Source organism: Actinia tenebrosa, unplaced genomic scaffold (genome assembly GCF_029948245.1).
Source record: "Actinia tenebrosa isolate PJP-AT-01 unplaced genomic scaffold, QUT_ActTen_1.0 PGA_scaffold8__29_contigs__length_14323225, whole genome shotgun sequence".
NCBI lineage: Eukaryota > Metazoa > Cnidaria > Anthozoa > Actiniaria > Actiniidae > Actinia > Actinia tenebrosa.
This window is the reverse complement of record NW_028292585.1, coordinates 1,354,495-1,375,926: the sequence shown is the minus strand read 5'-3', so window position 1 is coordinate 1,375,926 and position 21,432 is coordinate 1,354,495. Positions and strand designations below refer to the sequence as shown.

The 21,432-nt window shown below is 38.7% G+C and overlaps 3 protein-coding genes and 1 long non-coding RNA gene across 4 annotated transcripts in view; 3 read left to right on the top strand and 1 right to left on the bottom strand.

Annotated features, from left to right (window-relative positions):
* Positions 1 to 5,021, top strand: part of LOC116295295 (uncharacterized) — a 32,429-nt gene extending 27,408 nt beyond the window's left edge. The window contains exons 2-6 of the mRNA XM_089040843.1: positions 2,112 to 2,209; positions 2,645 to 2,896; positions 3,343 to 3,429; positions 3,911 to 4,240; positions 4,477 to 5,021. Of these exons, the coding sequence (XP_088896969.1) occupies positions 2,112 to 2,209; positions 2,645 to 2,896; positions 3,343 to 3,429; positions 3,911 to 4,240; positions 4,477 to 4,665 (956 nt within the window). The 3' untranslated portion in view covers positions 4,666 to 5,021. The remainder of the gene's footprint in view (positions 1 to 2,111; positions 2,210 to 2,644; positions 2,897 to 3,342; positions 3,430 to 3,910; positions 4,241 to 4,476) is intronic.
* Positions 1 to 21,432, bottom strand: part of LOC116302976 (uncharacterized) — a 34,841-nt gene that overhangs the window by 11,136 nt on the left and 2,273 nt on the right. Inside the window, exons 7-15 of the mRNA XM_089023967.1 lie at positions 21,291 to 21,403; positions 20,624 to 20,763; positions 20,030 to 20,149; positions 19,690 to 19,772; positions 18,539 to 19,234; positions 17,762 to 17,876; positions 17,393 to 17,487; positions 17,080 to 17,211; positions 16,621 to 16,747 (exon numbers count right to left, since the gene is read on the bottom strand). Of these exons, the coding sequence (XP_088880093.1) occupies positions 16,632 to 16,747; positions 17,080 to 17,211; positions 17,393 to 17,487; positions 17,762 to 17,876; positions 18,539 to 19,234; positions 19,690 to 19,772; positions 20,030 to 20,149; positions 20,624 to 20,763; positions 21,291 to 21,403 (1,610 nt within the window). The 3' untranslated portion in view covers positions 16,621 to 16,631. The remainder of the gene's footprint in view (positions 1 to 16,620; positions 16,748 to 17,079; positions 17,212 to 17,392; positions 17,488 to 17,761; positions 17,877 to 18,538; positions 19,235 to 19,689; positions 19,773 to 20,029; positions 20,150 to 20,623; positions 20,764 to 21,290; positions 21,404 to 21,432) is intronic.
* On the top strand, positions 9,045 to 10,465 carry LOC116302977 (uncharacterized). The gene is made up of 4 exons (XR_016121843.1): positions 9,045 to 9,266; positions 9,688 to 9,882; positions 10,023 to 10,302; positions 10,392 to 10,465. It is a non-coding gene; the product is annotated as an uncharacterized LOC116302977 (long non-coding RNA).
* LOC148904921 (uncharacterized) lies at positions 10,066 to 16,335 on the top strand. The gene is made up of 9 exons (XM_089023968.1): positions 10,066 to 10,107; positions 10,225 to 10,302; positions 10,392 to 10,478; positions 10,685 to 10,960; positions 11,216 to 11,395; positions 12,880 to 13,288; positions 14,464 to 14,546; positions 14,812 to 15,336; positions 15,510 to 16,335. Exons 1-9 carry the CDS (start codon positions 10,066 to 10,068, stop codon positions 15,702 to 15,704), a joined length of 1,875 nt encoding a protein of 624 aa, XP_088880094.1. The 3' UTR covers positions 15,705 to 16,335.

Below are 21,432 nucleotides of genomic sequence, written 5' to 3'. Positions count from 1 at the left end.
GACCCCAGTAATAATTTTTTTCGCATTTTGCCAAAACCTTTTGCTTACTTCGTTTAAGATCAAAGTTTCAAACTTTCTTGCGAGACTTTCATCAAAGGGTTCGTTGAATGCATTCCATTCCTAAGGGACCTGATTTAGGATAATCCTGCATCAAAATTTTCGATTTTACTTTGAGAAAAGACAATGTTACTAAGACTGAAGCTTTTGAGTAAAAGTCGAAAACTATGTCTCTGTAGCACTCAACTTTCTCTGTCTCGTTTTTTATCGTCGTCTTTCACTTTCGTCTTTACGGAAGACGATATTATGCTTCCTGTATGAATGTTACTTGGAAGAACCTTAGGAATTAATACACCTTTTGCTGTTCATTAACCGCAAAGGAATATTCATTCAAGCGAAAAAGCATTATCATTAGCGCGAAGAGGCACACAATAACGCGAACGGAGTTTCAAGAGCGCGATGGAACTTTCATTAAGGAATTTAGCATAACATTGGACAATCATGAATATGTTTGTGCAGGTTCATTAGCGTTTTCGAAGTTTCATTAGCGCTTTTGTGCAATCAATAGACAAAACCACACATTCAATAACGGTTTTTGGACATTCATTGCGCTAATGAATGTCCAAAAACCGTTATTGAATGTGTGGTTTTGTCTATTGATTGCACAAAGGCGCTAATGAAACTTCGAAAACGCTAATGAACCTGCACAAACATATTCATGATTGTCCAATGTTATGCTAAATTCCTTAATGAAAGTTCCATCGCGCTCTTGAAACTCCATTCGCGTTATTGTGTGCCTCTTCGCGCTAATGATAATGCTTTTTCGCTTGAATGAATATTCCTTTGCGGTTAATGAACAGCAAAAGGTGTAATAAGAAACCAAGCCGCGAACCCTTAATAGAATATAATTAGTAAGTGACTTTCACAAGTAGACCTCACTATCTTGTTTTATCTCCATCGTCATTGGCTCTTAGTAAGTTGTGCGATGGCACTAAGAATAGTAATGCTTATAAACAGGAGACACTGGAACCGGCTTTAATTTTAGTGACATTTCAGTCGTATTTTTATCGAACGAACATAAAACTAAGCTGGAGCAATATATTGGCTTCGATGTAGTGGCATATATTCAAGATCTACCTCAAAAAACGGTTCAGTATAAATACTGTTATGTTGTACAGGTTTAAAAGAGAGTCACTTACGACTGGTTTAAAAAGGGGCGTGTTTCAGACTAACGAATTTGGTGTTTCATGTAAATGAGATGCTGACGCTTTAGATATGTAATGACGTATTAGTCGACGATCTGGTTGTCAGATCAAGTAGTGGCTGCGATTACTTTCGAAAGTGCATTCTCAATACTCTTTCTTCATGGTTCGTTTGAAGTGAAAAAAAATATTTAGTGACACAATTTACTAAAAAAAGACTTAAACCGAGTGTACCATCTACGGAATGTCAAGCAATGAATTTTGAGTCGTGTAATCGTGAGAGAATTATATTAATAGACCGTTTTACTGACACGGTCTTTAATTAAGGGATGCCAAGGGGGGAAATACGTAGAACATTTATAAAGAATATTAGAGTGGCGGGGTGACGTATTCACTAAATAATTTGAAGTCTTTGTCATTCTTTCAGCACATTTCATTTCAACTACCAGCACATTGCTTTTTAGATGTGCTTGTGATTGAAAAGCGTAAAGTTATATAAGCAGAGACCCTGACAGCTCAGTAGTCTATAAATTTATAAAAGTCTATAAATAGTTGCCCCTTAGCATCCCATAATGTCTTTATATTAAGACAACCAAATTCAAGATGGCCGCTGTATCTGTAAAAAAGGTTTATATTGACGTCATTATATGACACAAAGTCTGTGCTTGCTGCCATCTCTTCTAGTCTCTTCTTCGTAAAAATAAGTCATAATTATTATATATCAGTCGCTCTTGGTTTATTTAGAAGTTTATTTGCAATATTTGAATAGGAAAAGTGTTTTGAATGACTTTCAACTTTTACCGGCTTATCAGTGAAGCAGTTTCGGAACTGTTTGAAATTGCATTCGCATGCTTCATAATAATGTCAATAATGTCTCAATACAGTGTTATTATTTGTATTTTTAATCGTTAGTTGCGTCTCGTAATGTTGCTTCACAAACCTCTGTTAACCCTTTGTATGATGAAATGGCTGAGTTAAGAAAAAACCTTTCCATCCTGTCCACACAAATGGTGAGTTTTTTCTTCATTCTTTTTACTATTGAAGTTATCGAATAGTCCGTAATGGTTGAGTTATACCACCTACATCTATACCTAAAACAAACTTGCATTAGATTGCTGAAAACTTTCTTTACATTTTCTTAGATATTGGACTAAGTTGTGACGTATTTCCAGGTCAAACTGCTCACGAAAAAACGCAATGAAAGTAAAACGAAAACTTTTCCCAATGATTTAACCACCACCTGAAACAATTAGAACATTGGACAAACAATCCTGGAAAAAGAAAACTTTGTTATAGAAATACTTTTCGTTCTGGACCCAGAAGTCGTTTTTCCGTATGATTGACGTCGCACTTAAAGCTCTATATGACTATACCCCATCATGCAACGCGGTTAGGTACCAGATCCTACGCAACTTCAAGATGACATTTGTTTTTCCTTTTTTCAGACACAAGAAATGAGAACATTACAAAATAAACTAAACACAGCAGAACAGCGAATAGAACTCCTTAAGACGAACGTGAGCATCACGACTACAAGTCTCCAGCAACAATACACCGCCGTAAACACTAAAGCAAGGGAGAATACGAATGATATAACATCACTGAAGAATGGGTTGACTACAGTTTGGTTACAAGCAAACACGACTAGGGATAAACTTGATGCTCATGTTAATGAGTACAATGCTCTTAAATCACAGGTAGGGGAACGCCTTAGCGACCAAAAGAAAATTTTAAATTAGACAACACTAAATTATTTCAAATAAAAATTCTTTGAAATGCTTTTCGAGAAACTAAAACCAAACTCAATCAAACCAAGTTTGGCAAAGTTTGATTCAGTTACAATTCATTTTGTACATTCTTCATAAGAATTGGGCATCAGTCACTGACACTGAGAATATGACCGCTTTAAATACTTCAAATTACTCTTTGAGAAAAAAGTGAAAAGGAGTGCGACTTTTGTGTGTGTTTTTTTTTTTTCTGGACTCAGTTACGCAGTGTTTGGTATTTTTTACCACCAACAGTGAGCAGATCTACATTTCATAAATAAAAGTGTTTAAAACAGCAGTTTGGTTATTCCACGTGTAAAGCCGGGGACTCAGTGCAGTCTTAACTTATTTCTTCATCTTCTTTTCCTTCTGAACAGCTGGAAAATTATACCACAGTGTTGAGAACAGCGGATGAGTCGCTCACAACCTTCGTAGATAATATCAACAATACACTTACAGCAAAGGTAAGGTTAGCTCAAACTAAGCGAAGACCAATGAATACGAATTTGTAATGGTGGGTAGACCACGGTACCTCCTCGTTGTGAATTGACCTTTTTCAAGTAAGTAAAAGTGACTCCTTTTGGAAAAGAAAGACAAAAGTGAGACTAGGTCAACGGGTTTGTGTGTTTTAAAAAGGGAGCTTCAGATCCAATTTGACCTCAGGTGACTACTTTGTCATGTTGGACCATTTTGAAAGAACTAATTTCACACATTTCATGAATATGGTGGGAAAATCTCGGGACCGTGCAACTAGCTGTCCGTTTGATGAATGGTGTACGCTGAAAGAAAGGCTCGCTTAATAGACGTGGTCCCTGTGTAAAGCTCGGTACATTCAAACTTTTTTCCTGGGAAAAATGAAAGAAAAAATTCTCCTCCATTTCAAAATTTTAGGTTAACAGTTGTGGTTTGAAATTCAAATGAGATTGTTTTTGCTTACATGAACAGATTGATGCAGTGTCTAAGATGCCAGGACCTCCAGGACCACAGGGTCCCCCTGGAATCAACGGTACTCAAGGAATCCAGGGTCCACCGGGGATAGATGGAACTCCAGGATCACCAGGTGTACCGGGGGCTAATGGTTCAACAGGCCCGCAGGGGGCTCCTGGTGCAACAGGAGAACCAGGTCCACGGGGCTTCAATGGTTCAGCAGGACCCGTTGGTCCAAAGGGAGACCAAGGAGCAGGAAATCTTACACAATGTGTGGTGAAGACAAAACAAGAACTAGCGGCTAGCGGGCCTGCTGCAAAACGGACAGTCACTGTAACAGAGGGAATTGTAAGCTATTTATCTGTTAGTTTAGTTTATTGCGGTTAGACACATTAATATTACAAAAATAATCAAAATTATCAATATTAGATAAAAAGAAGCACAGCACTTGGCAAGGTTCAAAATATCAGGGCTCTCGACCCCTAAGTAAACTCTGCTTTGTTGGCTTCTTGGCACCAATTCACTGGCTTTGAGAAATCGTTAAGATGGTCGATTTTAATATATTGTTAACTTAATCTCAACAGGGGAAAAAGATTCTGAGCGCCTCATGTTCATCCAATAAAGCAGATACAGTAGAACAATCTGTAGGAACCAATAGTGCTGGAGAGAAAGCTTTCTCATGTACATGCTATGGACAAGGAAGCTACGCTAACTTCCCGTCAGGCGACATGATATGTTACATAATCTACACAGAATGTCCCCTGATCTCCTGATTACTTTCCAAACAAACATTTTATACTTCCAAACATCATTCACCATCGTGGTCGCAATATGACATTTTGGACTAAAGGCCTTGATATTTGGCGCTAGGCAAATTAACTTGCTGATCAATGTCACCGGCTATCGCTTGTCGTAGAACCTCTGCGGCCAAAGTCTACAGCGCGGGCCACTCGACAATTCCGAGCGCGGAGTGGCCGCTAAGTCAGTAGAGGTTCTACTGTAATTACAATCCATTGTAGACCCGAATTTTTCGTGGTTTTAGATAGTTCTTAGTTATTAACTCTTTGTATAATTTTAAAGATTTTTTAAGCAGAAAATTTTCAACTTTTCAAGTTTTTAGGGGGCTTTCATTTATTAGCGCATGGAAGTTGGGGGAGGGGGGGGTACGTTATTTTGATTAAGTTTAGAGGGACACGACTACAAGGATAATGTAAATAGTAAAATCGTATATGTACTATATAAATATCATATTCAGTACAGCTAGCCGCTGGGATTGAAGCAGCTGCATTAACCAAGATACTAAACCTAGGAACTATACCTATAAATGAAAATCACGTCATGACAGTCATGTCATGGAGAACGGACGGGATACCCGCGGGATCCTCTTGTTAGTGATTTATACAGAAAAATGAGAAGTGACTGCAGTGTACTATAATGATACGTTTGAATTGACTTATGAAAGAATGAAAACAAAAAGACAAATGAAATAATAAATGTATGGATATCTTAAAGTTTACTGAATGAAGAAATGGAATGATTATGGCTCGACATTTGAACGAAGTGAATGAAAAAGAAAAATAAGAGACTGGGCGATGAAAAGAAGCCGAGAACGACATTTTACTCATTCAGGATGTTTTACATTTTATAAAAGTTTTGTATAGAGTGGTTTTCAAAAACCCGTGAAATACACTTTACCGTATTACACTTTAATACACTTTATTGTCCGCATTTTCTTTTGATTTTCTTTTGTGTTTTCGGTGTATTACAATCTATTACACCTTAGTTATTACACTTTGTTTCACGGGTTTTTGAAAACCACTCTAAAGAATGAAATAAAGCACGATTATTTTAACTCTCCGAGTATTTTATTACATTTTCCAGTGTTTGAAGAAAGAAATAATGAGGGAGAGAGGGAGGGAGGGAGGGGAGGGGGAGGCAGAAGGAATTAGGGAAGGGGAGTGGGAGGAGGAGTGAGGAAGAGTGTAAAGAGGAGGGAGGGAAAGGGAGAATGGAGGAGGGAAAGGAGATAGAGCACATGATGACAAACTATAGTGTGTAGCCCGCCGAAGCCGCCATTTATTAGTTCCGTTGACGGAGGAACGCCTGTGCCTTGGCAGTTTGCAATTACATTAAGATACTGTGTGCTGCCCTAAAGTTAACATCAAAAACATTAGATGGTAGGCCAATTGTGGGTGTAATATTACTGATAAGTATTGGTAGAAGAAAGGCGAAAACAGAAACGATATGGATATTCTATTTATTCCTGTCTGTAAAATGCATATACTTCAGTGTTTTTTTTTTACATACATACGCTTACATATTATGGTGCTGTAAAAATATAATCGGATGATGCATGCATACAGTAGAGGAGTGCAAAAAGGTTTGATATAACCTCGAATTGATTTTCTTAAGCCAATAAAAAGCTTTTGCTTTCTGGTCTTCAGCAAATACGGCCTTGCCGTTATGTCTTATACTTAAAGACCCATTGCCACTTACCGTGATGCATCACAATTTGTTTACATTTTGAATCGTGTCACCACTGAAAAAACAATTCTAACCTTTTGAATAAACTCTTAAAAGAATGTAAAAGAATCATTTTTGTGCCTTAGTGCTATGTCGGAAAAGGATTTAATGTGAAGTTATTATTCAATATATGAATCTTTGAATTTCATGGACCACGAAATTCATCTGTGACCGCGGTGCATCACGGTAAGTGGCAATGGGTCTTTAATTACACGAGCATGGCGGTAGTGACGTCATGTGTAATAACAAACACGTTATATAACTGTTTTCTTGTTGATATAACTAGACGAGACTTGCTTAAATAGGATAAAAAAATACAGAGTTGTTAAATGGCCGACATGTCTCGCGCGCGTAACGTTGTTCAAAACATCACCTTCAACCCGCATTACTCGACTGAAGACCTGACTAAAGATGAGTACGTCAACATGAAACCAATCCCAAGGGCAAGCCATACTAACATAGCATACGAAGGATATGTGGACGATACTAGATGGCATCACCACCATTACGAAGATCCTTCTACTTTGACTAACAAAGACGTGCTCGCAATTTCTTCCCATCGCAGAAGGAATAACGAGCTTTACGAGCCTACAGGTCCATTGCACTCCAGAAAACTGTTCCTGGGGTCGTTAGATTCTTCGAATGATAGTCCTCGGGGAAAGAATGGTAAAGATTCTTGTTTGAGTAATTTGGTGCTGTTCTTGATTCTCGTCGTATCTGTCACTGCTCTTGTACTCGTGGTGCTGCTGATCATGGGGTTTATTGGGTCTACATGTTCATGTACAGGACAAGGTGAGTTATCAATGATATCAAACCCTGAAACACAGCTAATCCACAGCTCGAACCCTGAAACCACCTCTGGTCTGATCTAAGTCAGGGCATGGCTAACTCACAGTTCGAACCCTGAAACCACCTCTGGGCTGATCTAAGTCGGGGTACGGCTAACTCACAGATCGAACCCTGAAACAACCTCTGGGATGATCAAAGTCAGGGCACGGCTAACTCACAGATCACACCCTGAAACAACCTCTGGGCTGATCTAAGTCAGGGCACGACTATTCACATATGCACATCGAACCCTGAAACAACCTCTGCGCTGTTAAGCCTCCTGGAATTTGACGTGGAAATCAAAAATAAGAGAGAAAGCCGCATAGAAGAAGCGGTCTATTAACTGAATGGAATCGTTGAGTTCAGTGTCCGGACTGAACTGATATGAAAGAGCGCTGATCATTGAGAGAAATTAAGAGATTGAACTAGGAGAGAGAAAATCATAAAGTATCGTATACAATACCGTGAAAATCAAGAATTGGATACCACCTTTTTATGTTAGAAATATGACTATTCATAAATTGCTACTGCTACTCTGTTGCTTCTCAACTTTCCAAGGCATTCTTAGCTAGATTTATCCTTAATTTTCTACTACGAAAAGTAAAAGAAACTTCTTTAACTAGATGTATTTGTCATAGTCTGCATCATGGCCTGATGCTGTGTATTTATTGCTCAGAAAAGAGGAGTTTTAAACTTTCAAACGTTTTCAAGTTCTCCACAGTTGCCACTTCAAATTAGTCAAATGTTAAGCTTTCAATGTTTGTTTTTCTCGTATATTTACCGAATGTCTCTATGAATTAGTTACAACATCTTGTTACACCGTAAATACCTCACTGGCTAAAAACGATCAGTAATAACAAACTTGATAGCGATAAAAATAATACAAAACTTTATTATCATAAGAGAATATCAAGCCAAGACAGGTGAATTACTTGAAGCTGCTGACAAAAACATTTCATTAATAAGAGTCGAAATCTTTTTAGGATTAGGATTTTTAATCAAGTGTAGCGCAGCTAATCTCTCAATAACTTAAACACTGAAACAAAAACATCAAAGATTACTAAATCAAACATTACCTCTTCAAGGTTTAATATGTTTGATATGATGTCTTAAAAATTGAAAATATCTGCCTTAGTAAAGAACTTAACTAAAAACTGAAAGTTATGGATACTTTTTCTGGGTTTTCTTGATAATTAATGTAGTTTGTCATTTTTTTAGAGCGTTTTTCAGAAGCTGGGTTGCATATTTTACCAAATGACTATAGATCTGTTTCGAGTTGTGTTTGTAATCATTTAAGTAATCTTCCTAGCTGTCCGACTTAACCCTGGATTGTGTCGGCGACATAACAAACAAAATTCCACCACATTAACTAATAGAGCGATTTGATTAAAGCTTTCAATATCGTGCTTTGCTGTTTCTTGTAAATGGAAAGCCATGGGATGCCAATATTTATATTACAGCATATACCAAGGATGGTAGTGTGCGAGGCTCATGAATGCGCCGCCTCTTACCAATGCGACCCAAGTTTGAGTCCCGGCCTTGCTGTCCGTATATGAGTAGAGCTACGTTTTGGTTCTTTGCTGTGCATTCGAGGGTTTTCCTACGAAGCTCTTCCGATTTTCCGCCCTCCTCAAAAATCGATTTTTGAATTCCAATTGGATTCAGTTGAAGAAGAGCCAAACTTTGCAACCGCTTTAAATCCCAATTTATTCATTATATTCCGCCGCATTCCGCCGTCAGGGAAAGCCGTTTTATACTGTTGAGGCACCGCCGCCATCTTTTCTATTAGTGAGGGAATCACGCAAAGCAAACATGGCCATGACTTTCTATCCTTTTGTTGGGATGAAAATGTGGCAACCTCAGATTTATTTACTTTCACCAAGTATTTCTCAGCTGTTTTGATTGGTCTGTAACAGGAGCAAAGCAACAATCTACAGGCACCAGGTCAGTTTTGTCACTACAGCCAATTGAGGACGAGATAGCGAGAATGAAGGGAAACATCACCCTCCTGCAGACAAACATGGTAAGTGGTGTTTTTAAGAACACGTCAGACTTGTTATCATGAAAGCTCTATGGGATCATGCCCATGTAGTCTTTTTCGTGTCCACACCTCCTCTCAGACACGGCTAGCAATGGCCGCGCAGAAGGATAAGAACTAAGCTGGAAATACACTTTTATAGAAGCTGACAATATGAATACCAGATTTAAAAAAAACTTGCAACAGAAAAAACTTGAGCTTTGTGCATGTATGTACGACCAAGTCTGCATAAGAAACTGTACTACAGACCACTTTCAAAATTAGATGCCAAAGCTTTTATGAAAACGTAAACGAAATGGAAAATTTTTATCAAGAAATGGTGTCATTTCTTATATATGATTGCCTTGTTTTCGTTGCTCCCAATTTCGAAAGGCATCTATTTAAATTTTAATAGTTGTATTTGTAGGTCCAACAGCTTAATACAACGAGGGACATCCAAACTAAACTAAACTCTGCGCTCCAGTGGATAGAACACTTAAAGACCACGACAAACAACAGTAATACACCAGAAGAGGATTGGAAGAACTTAGAGATGAAACTGAACTCGACTAATACCAGACTAGAAATAGAACGAGCAAGTAGGCTTGGTGTGGAAGAAAAGGTAGGAATTTCATCTGACAATATTTAAGAATTGTGGTTTTTTTATGAATGAAAATGGGAATAAATAGACAAAACAGAGAAAGGCAACATTAAGTGAAGTACAACGAGAGTGTTGCAGATTGATTACTTCTTTTATCAAAGGCAAACGAAACGTCTAAGAAGCTCGAACAAGGTTGTTGATGATATGACGAAGCTAGAAAACTCGATGGACAGAAGATTGAACCAAGTAAGATGAATTTGTAATATGTTGGGCTCCCATTGATACATGTGTACTTCCGGTAACCGAGATGACGTCACACTGAAATGGCTTGCTCAAGTTTTGCTTATTTTTCTTTACATTTAGTCAGAGGAATCGATAAACAAGATTTGGTTGTCTATAAATGACAAGGTCATGCTTCAGTACCAAGATGTCGTGCAAAAGGTAAAAATAAGATTCACACTTCTATTGAGGACCACATTTATCAGAGTTTGAAAACCTTTTTTAAGGCAAGGTCGTCTGGTTTCTTTTAGATAAACACGACTTCTCAAGAGCTGCGAACAGCCGATAAGGGCCTTTATCACAGCATTATGGAGATGAACAAGACCCTTTCTTATAAGGTACGAAAAATGGTATTTATGAGATGGCGCCATTTTTTTGATAAAGATATCCCATCAGGGTACCTACTGTATCAGAACACGTAGAAACTACAACACGTGTTGAATGCGTTGGGGCCGTGCCCGAAGACAGTGTTCCCATGGGAACAGCAGTGGTACAACAAAATCAAGTTATATATATTTTTTCTTAACATAGTTGTTAATTACTACATCAATTATTTCAGGTAGAAAATATCTCCAAGATGATTGGTCCAATGGGTCCACGTGGTTATAACGGAACACAGGGACCTCAGGGACTTAATGGGACGAAGGGCCTTCAAGGACCTTCGGGATTAAATGGTTCCCAGGGCTCTCCTGGCCCCCAAGGAATACAGGGCCCTGCAGGAGCTGGGAACCTATCACAATGCGAGCATAAGAATATTGCCAGTCCTTCGTCCACCCCAGGACCATCTGCTTCAAACTATGTATACATTGCTGAGCCAGTCGTAAGTACAGCTATCTGTAAAATCAGAAAATCTATCATAAAATCTATCAGTGCACCACTACATGATTGTCTGTAATAGGTAAGCTGACAATCGCGATGTATCTTAATTGACGAATTGACGAATGTTTTGATGAATGTAGAGCTGCTATGTAGAAAAGCCATCAATAAATTATTAACATCATCATCATCATCATTCTTATTCTTATCCTTATCCCTTATTCCCATTCTCATTCTTCTTGTTCTTATTCATTGACAGGACAAGCGCATCATGGGTGTATATTGTTACACAGACCGTGCCGCATTGGTCATGATGGAGTATGTAGAAACTAGTGGAGTTCGAAAATATTCCTGTTCGTGCTACGGTGACTCGTCTTACAAACAAATATCGAGTACTATGAAGTGCTATATGTCATATTGGCAATGCCCACGATGCACCTAACGACTATCTACAAAGCCCCTTGATGTTCCGAACGCGCAAATTTAACTCAAAATGAACTGACAATTGATATTTTCATGATAAATCCAGTTATAAGAAACATCTGATTGAAGAACCGGTTACTCCAAAGGCGCAAAGCATTATGGGTTATCAGCGAAAATATAGAATTTAAACTAAACAAGCACGTGACTGTTCTATTCAAATAGTGCAAGAAAAATTTGGTGAAACATTACAAATATAATTATTCAGCGCTCTAAAATTATTATTACCAATAAATAATAGAATATTTCCAGTAAGTTTGAAATTACTTTTCACGATCGGGTTTCGAGCTATTTCCGGAAATTCCCAAGGCTGGCGAACAACTTCGGAACTTCAAAACGAAGTTTCTTATGAACTAAGTTCGGAACATAGTTCGGAACCCTGTCGTGAAAAGTAATGTGAAACCGACGGTCCGACTGTAAAACAAAAGATTTATAAATAGAAATTGGACTGAAGTCAAAATTATCGACGCGGGAAACCAGTAAGGTTCCTTAATGCATGGTATGACGCTTTTCGTTTGGGAAAGAAAAGAGATTGTAAACTATTATTAATAATTCGATGATCGATTCAAAATAGCAATGCAATACTAGTCTCGAAGACCAATTTTTTTCAAAGTTTATATATTAAAAAACCTGATTATTTAATATCATAATTCATGCACTAGTCGATTGACATTCCCTTTACGTCAATCCCTTCCCCTCTCGACCAATAGTAAACGACCAAGGTAGCAGTGAAAAACTAGCACGGGGGAATTTCGCGCGTGGCTTTTAGCGCGGGAAAAAAGGGTCTTGGTTTCTTTTGAGTGTCGCACGTTCGCATGATGTCTTGTTTAGGTTTACAATACACAATCAATACAGGAAAGTGTCAGCCTGTTGACTTTCTATCCACACCATACTATACATGCCAATAAAATATTTCCGAATCGGACTTTAGCCCTCAGCAAGATCCACTCAACTTAAAATTGGGCGTAATATTTCAGACCACTTTCCTTACCGGTGACATTGATATTTTTGTTCAACTTTTTTTCCATAGACTAAAGCCTTACTAGCGAAAAAAGAAATCGCACTCAAGAGAATAAACCTTGTTTTAAAAGTCCACGATTTCCTATAGTTATTATTATCTCGTAAGCATCTCCTTAGTACTTTGACCCTAAAGTCTAGGACCCCTGAGGCATTTAAATTAGTGTTGACAACAACACAATTTCTTCCATTGTAAAAACACAACGAGAAACCTGACCTTGGCAGTACCTTTCATTGTTTGTGTAAGAGGATAGCTGATATCCAGATGTTTGATACTTGTAAAATTAATATCATCATAGCACAAGACAAGCTTTTGCGTGTCAATGTCTAATAGTGTTTATATCTCAAGCAACCAAACTGCCCCACGAAAACCACGAACGTAAACACTGTTCGTTTTCTGGATAACTAACTATTTATTCTCCAATTAGCCTGTTCTGGGTAAGCAAATGCATGTATCCTAAGATTGAGGGTGCAACCGCGATGTTCCGAGGGCCGGCGAAATCTAACAAAATCTCAGTATCTGCAGTAAATACGAGTTTAGAATTCCATGAGAGGACACAGCCAGAAGCTCAGGCACAAGAGACTCTTAACTCCCAGAATACCTCGAGATTTCAGCTCTCAAACGAACAGAATAAATCACAAGGAACTCTATCTCAAATAGACGTAAGAGTGAAGCCACAAGAATTGGCACCGAATAAGCGTGTGACAAGGTCTAAGGATTATTGCTTGTTAGTATCGCTGGTAATTGTACTGCTTTGCTTTTGTGTGGCGAATTTGATATTTACACTTCATCTTCATGTGTCTTGTGGATGTCGCGATTCAAGTAGCTCTAAAGGTAAGATTCTTTTACTAGTGACACTGAAAGTGCTTTGATTTCTAAAGGGCGCAAAATTGTTTCTCAGACGCACTAATAGAAATACCATGTGAAGCTAAATATCGAGATTAGAGACCCCCCCCCCCCCCCCCCCCCCCTCTCGATCTATCCTTGAAACCGTAGCTTGAAACAATAGTTTATATAGATAACTAGAGTCTAAGATAAGAAAAATAAGTGTCCTGAAATTATGCAGACAACGACTATCGAAACGACACCGTGCATTGATGTCGGAAAAGCTCAACGTTCTTATTATCAATGTAAAGTACTTGTACAGTCAAAATCACAAAAATCAGTGTTAGGTTAGTGTAAAAACTAGCGATAGAACTATTGAATATCTTGAGCAAGACACCATGAAGATTTACAGAAACAGACACGATGGCGTGTTCATCAGGGGATCAGTGTTATATTAAAGTGATTGTGATGAAAAATAACATATCGAAGTCATTTTTGTAATTTGATAAAACCTTCAGTGTATTTATCTGTTGTCATTACCGCCCATTTCCTCAGATATTACTCTACATTCTGGCTTAAGTATTTCCTACTCAATTAAGCCGGTTAACGCGGCTAAACCAATAAAACACGAACGTACTTCTCTTCTTGAACGCCATCAACGCAACCTCACGCAAAATTAGACCGGGATTGTTTAGTTCGCTGTTGAAATCATTTCAATGTTCTGTTACGATGTCAATGATTGGTTAAGACCAGAAACCTTTTTGATTTTCTGTTGCCGTTAATTCCCTATCATTATCGGACGGAATGCGCTTACAATCTCAATGATTGGTTAAGACCAGAAACCATTTCAATGTTCCGTTGTCGTTAATTCCCTATTGTGATTGGGTGGAATGCACTTACGAGCTTGATGATTGGTTAAAAGCAGAAACCATTTCAATGTTCCGTTGCCGTTAATTCCCTATTGTGATTGAACGGAATCAGTGCGCTTACTGTTTACAAGCTTAATTATCAGGTTGGTTCGGAAAAGAAACTATTTCAATTCAGTCTCTTTGTTGATTTTTTGTGAGGTAGAGAAAAACCCAAAACAACGTTGCCGGCAATATATTAATTCCAGTAAACTTAACGTAAAGCGCAAAGAATAAAAAACGAGACGCAAAATCACCATTTTATGCTTGTGTCAACAGCTAATCTAACTAAAATACAAGATATTGTTAACACCATCACAGAGCTGGAGAAGGGAGTCAACACAATAAAAACTTCTACCCAGGTCAGTAAATACAGTCTAACGCTCGCTCTGATTGGTGGAGACCAGTAGAATTTCTAAAAAAATCATTTGCAAAAAGGTCAATTTGATTAGCGGTAAAAGGGACCGATTAAAATAAAACACCCCAAACAGATTAGTCAGCTATTTTGGCATAAATAAGGAGCGCTCTTTTGATTGGGATCGGTAGAGTTAATAATCAATAATTTGCGAGCCTTCTTAGCTTTTCTACGTAAATATTAAAACATACTTTATCTCATCATTTATTTAGGCTTTGATATCAAAAGAAAAGGGTGACCCTGGGCCACCAGGACCCCCGGGCCCACCCGGTCCTCAAGGCTCGTCCGGTGCTCCAGGGCCACATGGTCCTAGAGGAATACGAGGAATAACAGGCCCTATAGGACCTCGAGGGCAAAAAGGTACTCCAGGACTAGCCGGTTTAACAGGAGTACCGGGAGTACGGGGTCCTATGGGATATAACGGCTCACAGGGTATACCAGGACCCCCGGGTCGACCAGGACTACCCGGCCCAACAGGAATACCCGGAGTACGAGGTCCTATGGGATATAACGGATCACAGGGTATACCAGGATCACAGGGTATACCAGGACCCCCGGGTCGAAATGGATCGGATCAAACACCCGGACCTCAAGGACCCCCAGGACCACCCGGTCCAAAGGGGGAGACGGGGACTGGAAATCTGACTCTTTGTGAACATAGAGAACAAACAGCTACAACTCATGCGGCTGGGGAGACGACGAATAGTTTGACACGTCTACTGGACAACTCGATCCCGGTTAGTGCATGAAAACAAGTTAAATATTTCTCGTTATAAAATAACTGTTATAAAACACAGGAGCGCGTGCTTTATGAGAGCACACGTTTTACTGCATTTATTTATCTTCTCGCCGCGCTTGTTTTTTTGATTTTAATTTTAATTTATTCATTTATTTAAATTCATGATGGCAGGGCTGGAAGATCACTGGTGTAGCATGTACCACAAGGTACGGAGAAGAAGCAGAGTTTTACAGCGAGTTGCACCCTACAAGGGGTATAAGAGTCTATACCTGTCATTGCAAGGGATCTTCGCGGTTATTCAATCCTGGTTCGCTCAATGGAGTGAAATGCGTCATGCATTACTGGGTGTGCCCTATTATTACATGACATCATTCAACTGACTATATTACTAAGTGTGCCCTATTTTAAACGTGACGTCATTCAAATGTACTATATTACTGGTTGTGCCCTAGTATAACATGACGTCATTAAAATGTACTATATTACTGGGTGTGCCATAGTATAACAACATCTTTCAATTGACTATATTACTAAGAGTGCTCTATTTTACACTTGACATCATTCAAATGTACTACATTACGGGGTGTGCCCTAGTAGAATGACGTCATTCAAATGTACTATATTTTTGGGTGTGCCCTAGTATGACATGATGTCATTCAAATGTACTATATTACTGGGTGTGCCCTAGTATTACATGACGTCATTTAAATGTACTATATTACTGAGTTTGTTCATTATAACATGGAATGTGCCATAAACCATTGCGAGAATTACATAATTTTTTGAGTCTTAGTAATTGATCCATGACCTCAATTGTGATTCTTATTATTCAAGATCGATATACAATCCTAGATTAGTACATACATTTATAGTGATTGGGTAGCCTGTGTACACAGCAAGCTAAATAACATAATATGTACAGTTTTAATATTATTCGCTCTTTTTTGATTGAAAAAAACTAGCTGTTTTTATCTTATCTTTTTTTCATGAAGGGATTGTGCTTTTGGTTTCAAAAATGTACATATGTATATTTGAATAAAAGTTCGTAATACATTAAAGTTTACTGATGCTAAAGAAGATTTTTGAGCCACCAAAAACACTGAATAATTTTGGCGTTGTGTTTTTACCGGTTTTAGAAATAGTATTATATAAGTTTCGTCCCGTTAATTTTAAAGGAATGATCAGGTACTTCCTTTGAAATCGTTAAATATTAAACACGAAGCAAAAAGGTGTAGCTGTTTTCCCCTTCAACAGAATTATTTTTAGAAAGGAAGTATTTTACCTGTGTAACTGCTAGCTCTGTTGGTTTTCGATGACAAAATCCAGAAGCTTTTTCTTGTTTTCCATTATACATTGAAATAACGAGGTATACCGTTCATCGTACGCAATATCATAAGTTATACTTAGCTCTGAAAACAACAAAAAAACAGGTAATAAGTATTAATATATGGATTGAAGTTTTCATTAAATAAGAGTACGATATATTTACCACGTAACTATTCCAGTATCATAATATTAGGATTTGCTTCCTGCCAAAACTTAAATAGTGTACGCGTCTGTTTCCCGCCAAGTTTTAGTGGCAGACGCGTCCCGGGGTTGAGGAAAAAACTGGGTCGAGTTGGCATTCCAATGCATTGTGGGGCTGTTTCAGGGAACGAACAAAACGAAACAAATTCTCTATTCTAACCATGTTTATTGAAAGAAAGCTTAAGTAAACAGAAAAAACACACTTACACCTAACCTGGAATAAGCACGCTATACGAGTTGTTTTCTTTAGTGAAGAAGACGCAGACTCCAAGCATTGAACTGCAGAATGTCAACGGCGGTGTTGGCATACACACTATTTCTCTTTTAGCAAGAGCTAATGTATCACCTTTGAAGAATATGAAAAATAATCAAGATTTTTTTGAAGAATCCATCAACATGGTGGACATGTTTTGAGCTAAAAGAAAGGAAAGAAAGGAAAAGAATCTATCCAATCGCAGTCCTCCGAACCATTTGAGCATGACGGCATTTCTGCGCTTGGAAGAAATCTCTTGGATATACATTTGTACCTTGCAACGATACATGTGCCACTCTTTGTTCTCCTTGTGTGTCAACATCAAACACGAGGACCAGAGGTTCAAATACATCCCCCACAACAAACGCCCTACCAAAAACAAACAAGAATTAGCATGCTATAAGCAGTTGCATCGATACCAATCTGATGGTTTTTTGAATGTGCGAAAGGTTTTTCTGCCGCGTTTTTGCGCTGGACTCGAGTTCTGCAATAAACCCCTTGTGTGTGACGTCAAAGCAGCTCAATTTGGAGGACAAAACAAACCAAAATTCCATCTCCTGAGATTTGGAAACCTACAATGTCCTCCAAATTGAGCTGTATTCGGACGTGCTGTAAGGAGTCTATACGCTGTGTTTTTAAGTACCTTTCTGTTTGTAAACCTTGGATCAGGAGTGAATCCAAACAAGTAAAACTACTATTCTTTGTCAAATGCCAAGCACCCAAGTTCCCATTAGCACTCAAGGTCACCAAGATATTCTCTACAAAGAAATGACGTGAAAAACTAATAACAACCTCTGGGCTAATCAAAGTCAGGGCATGACTAACTCACAGATCCAACCCTGAAACAACCTCTGGGCTGATCTAAGTCAGGGCATGACTAACTCACAGATCCAACCCTGAAACAACCTCTGGGCTGATCTAAGTCAGGGCACGGCTAACTCACAGATCCAACCCTGAAACCACCTCTGGGCTGATCTAAGTCAGGGCATGGCTAAGTCACAGCTCGAACCCTGAAACAACCTCTGGGCTGATCTAAGTCAGGGCATGACTAAGTCACAGCTCGAACCCTGAAACAACCTCTGGGCTGATCTAAATCAGACATGGCCAACTTACAGATCTGGCGCGGAACCCTGAAACAACCTCTGCGCTGATCAAAATCAGGGCACGGCTAACTCGCAGATCGAATTCGGGAGTTTAGCGTGTTAAGTTTTGCAGAGAGAGAAAAACCAAAGAATCCTAGAATCAAAGGAAAAACCGAACACTACTCATGCACATGTGATGCAGAGTCCAGGAATAGAACCCCAGACCCCAACCTTAATGGAATTGTCCATCAAGGGCACTCTTGAGACCCATGTTTCATGTTTATCCCAGAAAATTTGGAAAAAGCTTGCTGATTCCCTAAAAAGAGTGAAAAACTTACCTTGCACTAGACAGCACCTGGTAACAGCGTCCCTAAACACTACGCTCTTCCATTCTTTGTTCTTCTGATAATAAACATACGCTATCGATGGTAACACTACTAGCACCACCACCATTCTCGACGCCAATACAAAATGTCCTGGATTGGAGACCGAGAGGCTGGATAGTAGTGTTGAAGGTTCGTAAAATGGTACATTGACAGTACAATTGGATGATGATAATGATGATGATGGCGGGAATAATGATGATTGTGGTAGTGGAGGTGTAGAAGAAGATGATGATGATGATGGTAATAATGATGACTGTGGTAGTAGAGGTGTAAAAGATGATGATGATGGCGGTGAAGATGATGATGATGTTGATGCTGGTGGTGGTAATGTAGATGATGATAAGGAATCTTCTCCTTTTGCATTATCCTTTTTTCCTCTTGTTTTAATTGCATCCCACAAACATTTCTCAGCAGGTCGAGCATCAAGCGATACCCCACTCCTAAATTTTTGTTCATCGTTACTACAATTCACAGATAACATTTCACAAAGGTTTTTAACTTGTTCCAGGTCTTCGTCACTATAGCAACACCATCTCAGTGTCATCCCAGTGAAGTGTTTGGGATCTTCAGGGACAAGCCACACGGAACACATCAGGTCTTCGTATAAAAGAACCTCTCTTGGATTGTCGTGATTTTTACTTGATATTACTGGTTAAAAATTGCATAAAAGGTCTTATTCAACACTAGGTGTATAAGACAGGTATTTATATGAATAAGAATAGGAAAAAGGATAGAACGGTGGCGATATACCCCTTGCATGTTAAACCCCCCCCCCCCCCCCCCCCGGGCATGTGACGTTCAAAGCAGCTCAATTTGGAGGACAAAACAAAAGAATTGCAAACTCCTGAGAATTGGAATCCTATTGTTATGTCCTCCAAATCAGTGAGCTGCATTCCGATGTGCTGCAAGGGGCAATAGCGATCAGGGATTTCTGAAGTTTTTGAAAGAGTACTAAACCGAAAAATAATTATTATATTGCATAAAAACCTTCAGGAAGTTCTAAATTTCAAGTCAGTGTAACTAGCTGTCAGTTTAATGAAGGTTGTCTGCCTACTAAGGGCTCTGCTTAAGAGAGTCACAGTATTATTCTGTTTGTCATTTACCTTTTTTGTCCTTAAAGGCCCATCTACTTAATAGAAGTTGCTGTGAACTTAGATAACATACAGAGAAGTCTCCTGCCTGACAACTGAAAAAGAAGTCGAATTTGAAATTCAAGTTCAACAGAAGTTACTGTAATTAAATGTAAACCATGTCACTTATTTTTCACAACTTTGTACACAACCACCACAATTTCTAGTGAAAGTGTACAAGTGTTGCTATATTTTCAGCAGACACTTTCAAACTAGTGAAGTCTTTTGCAATAGAAAAAAAAAACAAAATAAAGAAAATGCATATGAAGAATTTCTTCAAATTGACTGAATTGCAAGTCTGCTGTGAATATACCTTAAGGTGTTTATTCCCTTCACTTCAACACCCTTTTCAGCAATTTTTTCAGTCCAACTTTTTCCATCTTTCACATCAAGGGTATTCAACCATGAGCCCTCTTCATTTGCAAATGAAAACCTATGTAGCATAAATGAGAAAAAAGCATATTTAGCACCATACATTAGCACAATACATTAGCACCACGTGAGTGAGAAGAATTTCTCCCTTGATTTAAGGGATTTTCTCCACAAACCTGTGGCCTTGACCTCATTCCATAAACGAAACAGAATCAGATTGAATTGATCAGCCCATTGTAAAAATGAAATTTCAACATTTTTTAAACAAATTTATGAGGGAGGAAAGGGGAAGTCCATTTTTTGTTGGTGGTAAAAAGGAGTAAGATACCAGCTGTTTTTTAAGAATATTAGGGGGGAAATGTAGGCCATTTGGGGTGGAGGGGGGTAGGGAAGGGTGTGTAAAGAGTCGTTTTGTTGATAGTAAAGGACAGTATGGGTGTTTTTAGTAACAGACTATCTTAGACACAGCTGATTCTGCAGTAATGATGGAGGGCAGACAAGATAATACTTTTATTGATAAGTTTGCATGTCTTACCTCACTGACATGGAGTCTGGTGCCCAACAAACCAAAGACCCTGTCAACAAGCCACAAACTCTTTCACCTGAAGACTGTAAAATGTGATTACACTGAATCCACTGGCACGAGGTCTTGCTTTCTTGTGTGCTTGGCTGAGACTGCAATCAATGCAGTTCATTATTCAACATGTAGAAAAATATCCATATTCTCCTCCTTGGAGGATTGGTCTGAATAGTACAGGATATAGTTGCTTTTTAAAAATATTTTCTGTTGATACCCTGAAACAACCTCTGGGCTGATCAAAGTCAGGGCAAACCCAGCTAACTAACAGATCAAACCCTGAAACAACCTCTGGACTGATCAAAGTCAGGGCATGGCTAACTCACAGATCAAACCCTGAAACAACCTCTGGACTGATCTAAGTCAGGGCATGGCCAATTCACAGATCAAACCCTGGAACAACCTCTGGGCTGATTAAAGTCAGGGCACAGTTTATTGACAGAGAGAGAAAAAGCAAAGAGCCTCTGGAAAACCCCCAAATCAAGGGAAAGACCTAACAAACTCTACTCATATGTGATGCCATGTCTGGGAATCAAACCAGAGACCCCAGTGCGAGAGGCAAATGGACTACTGCTTTTCCACCCTTAAATGCCAAATAATTATTCTAATTATATTGCAGACTTACTTTGGTATAAATGTAACAGACACCATCCCAGCATGCAACAGCAATACTTTGACTGTCATGAGAAAATGCCATGTTTGTTATTCTGACAGTACTCAAATGTTTATACCAGAAGTCTGGAGAAAGAAAGAGTAAAAACGAATGG

Coding starts and splice junctions, on each gene's coding strand:
- LOC148904921 (XM_089023968.1), top strand. CDS start 10,066: ATGACGAAGCTAGAAAACTCGATGGACAGAAGATTGAACCAA. Junction 13,289..14,463: donor CGATTCAAGTAGCTCTAAAG/GTAAGATTCTTT, acceptor TTGTGTCAACAG/CTAATCTAACTAAAATACAA. Junction 14,547..14,811: donor CAATAAAAACTTCTACCCAG/GTCAGTAAATAC, acceptor TCATTTATTTAG/GCTTTGATATCAAAAGAAAA.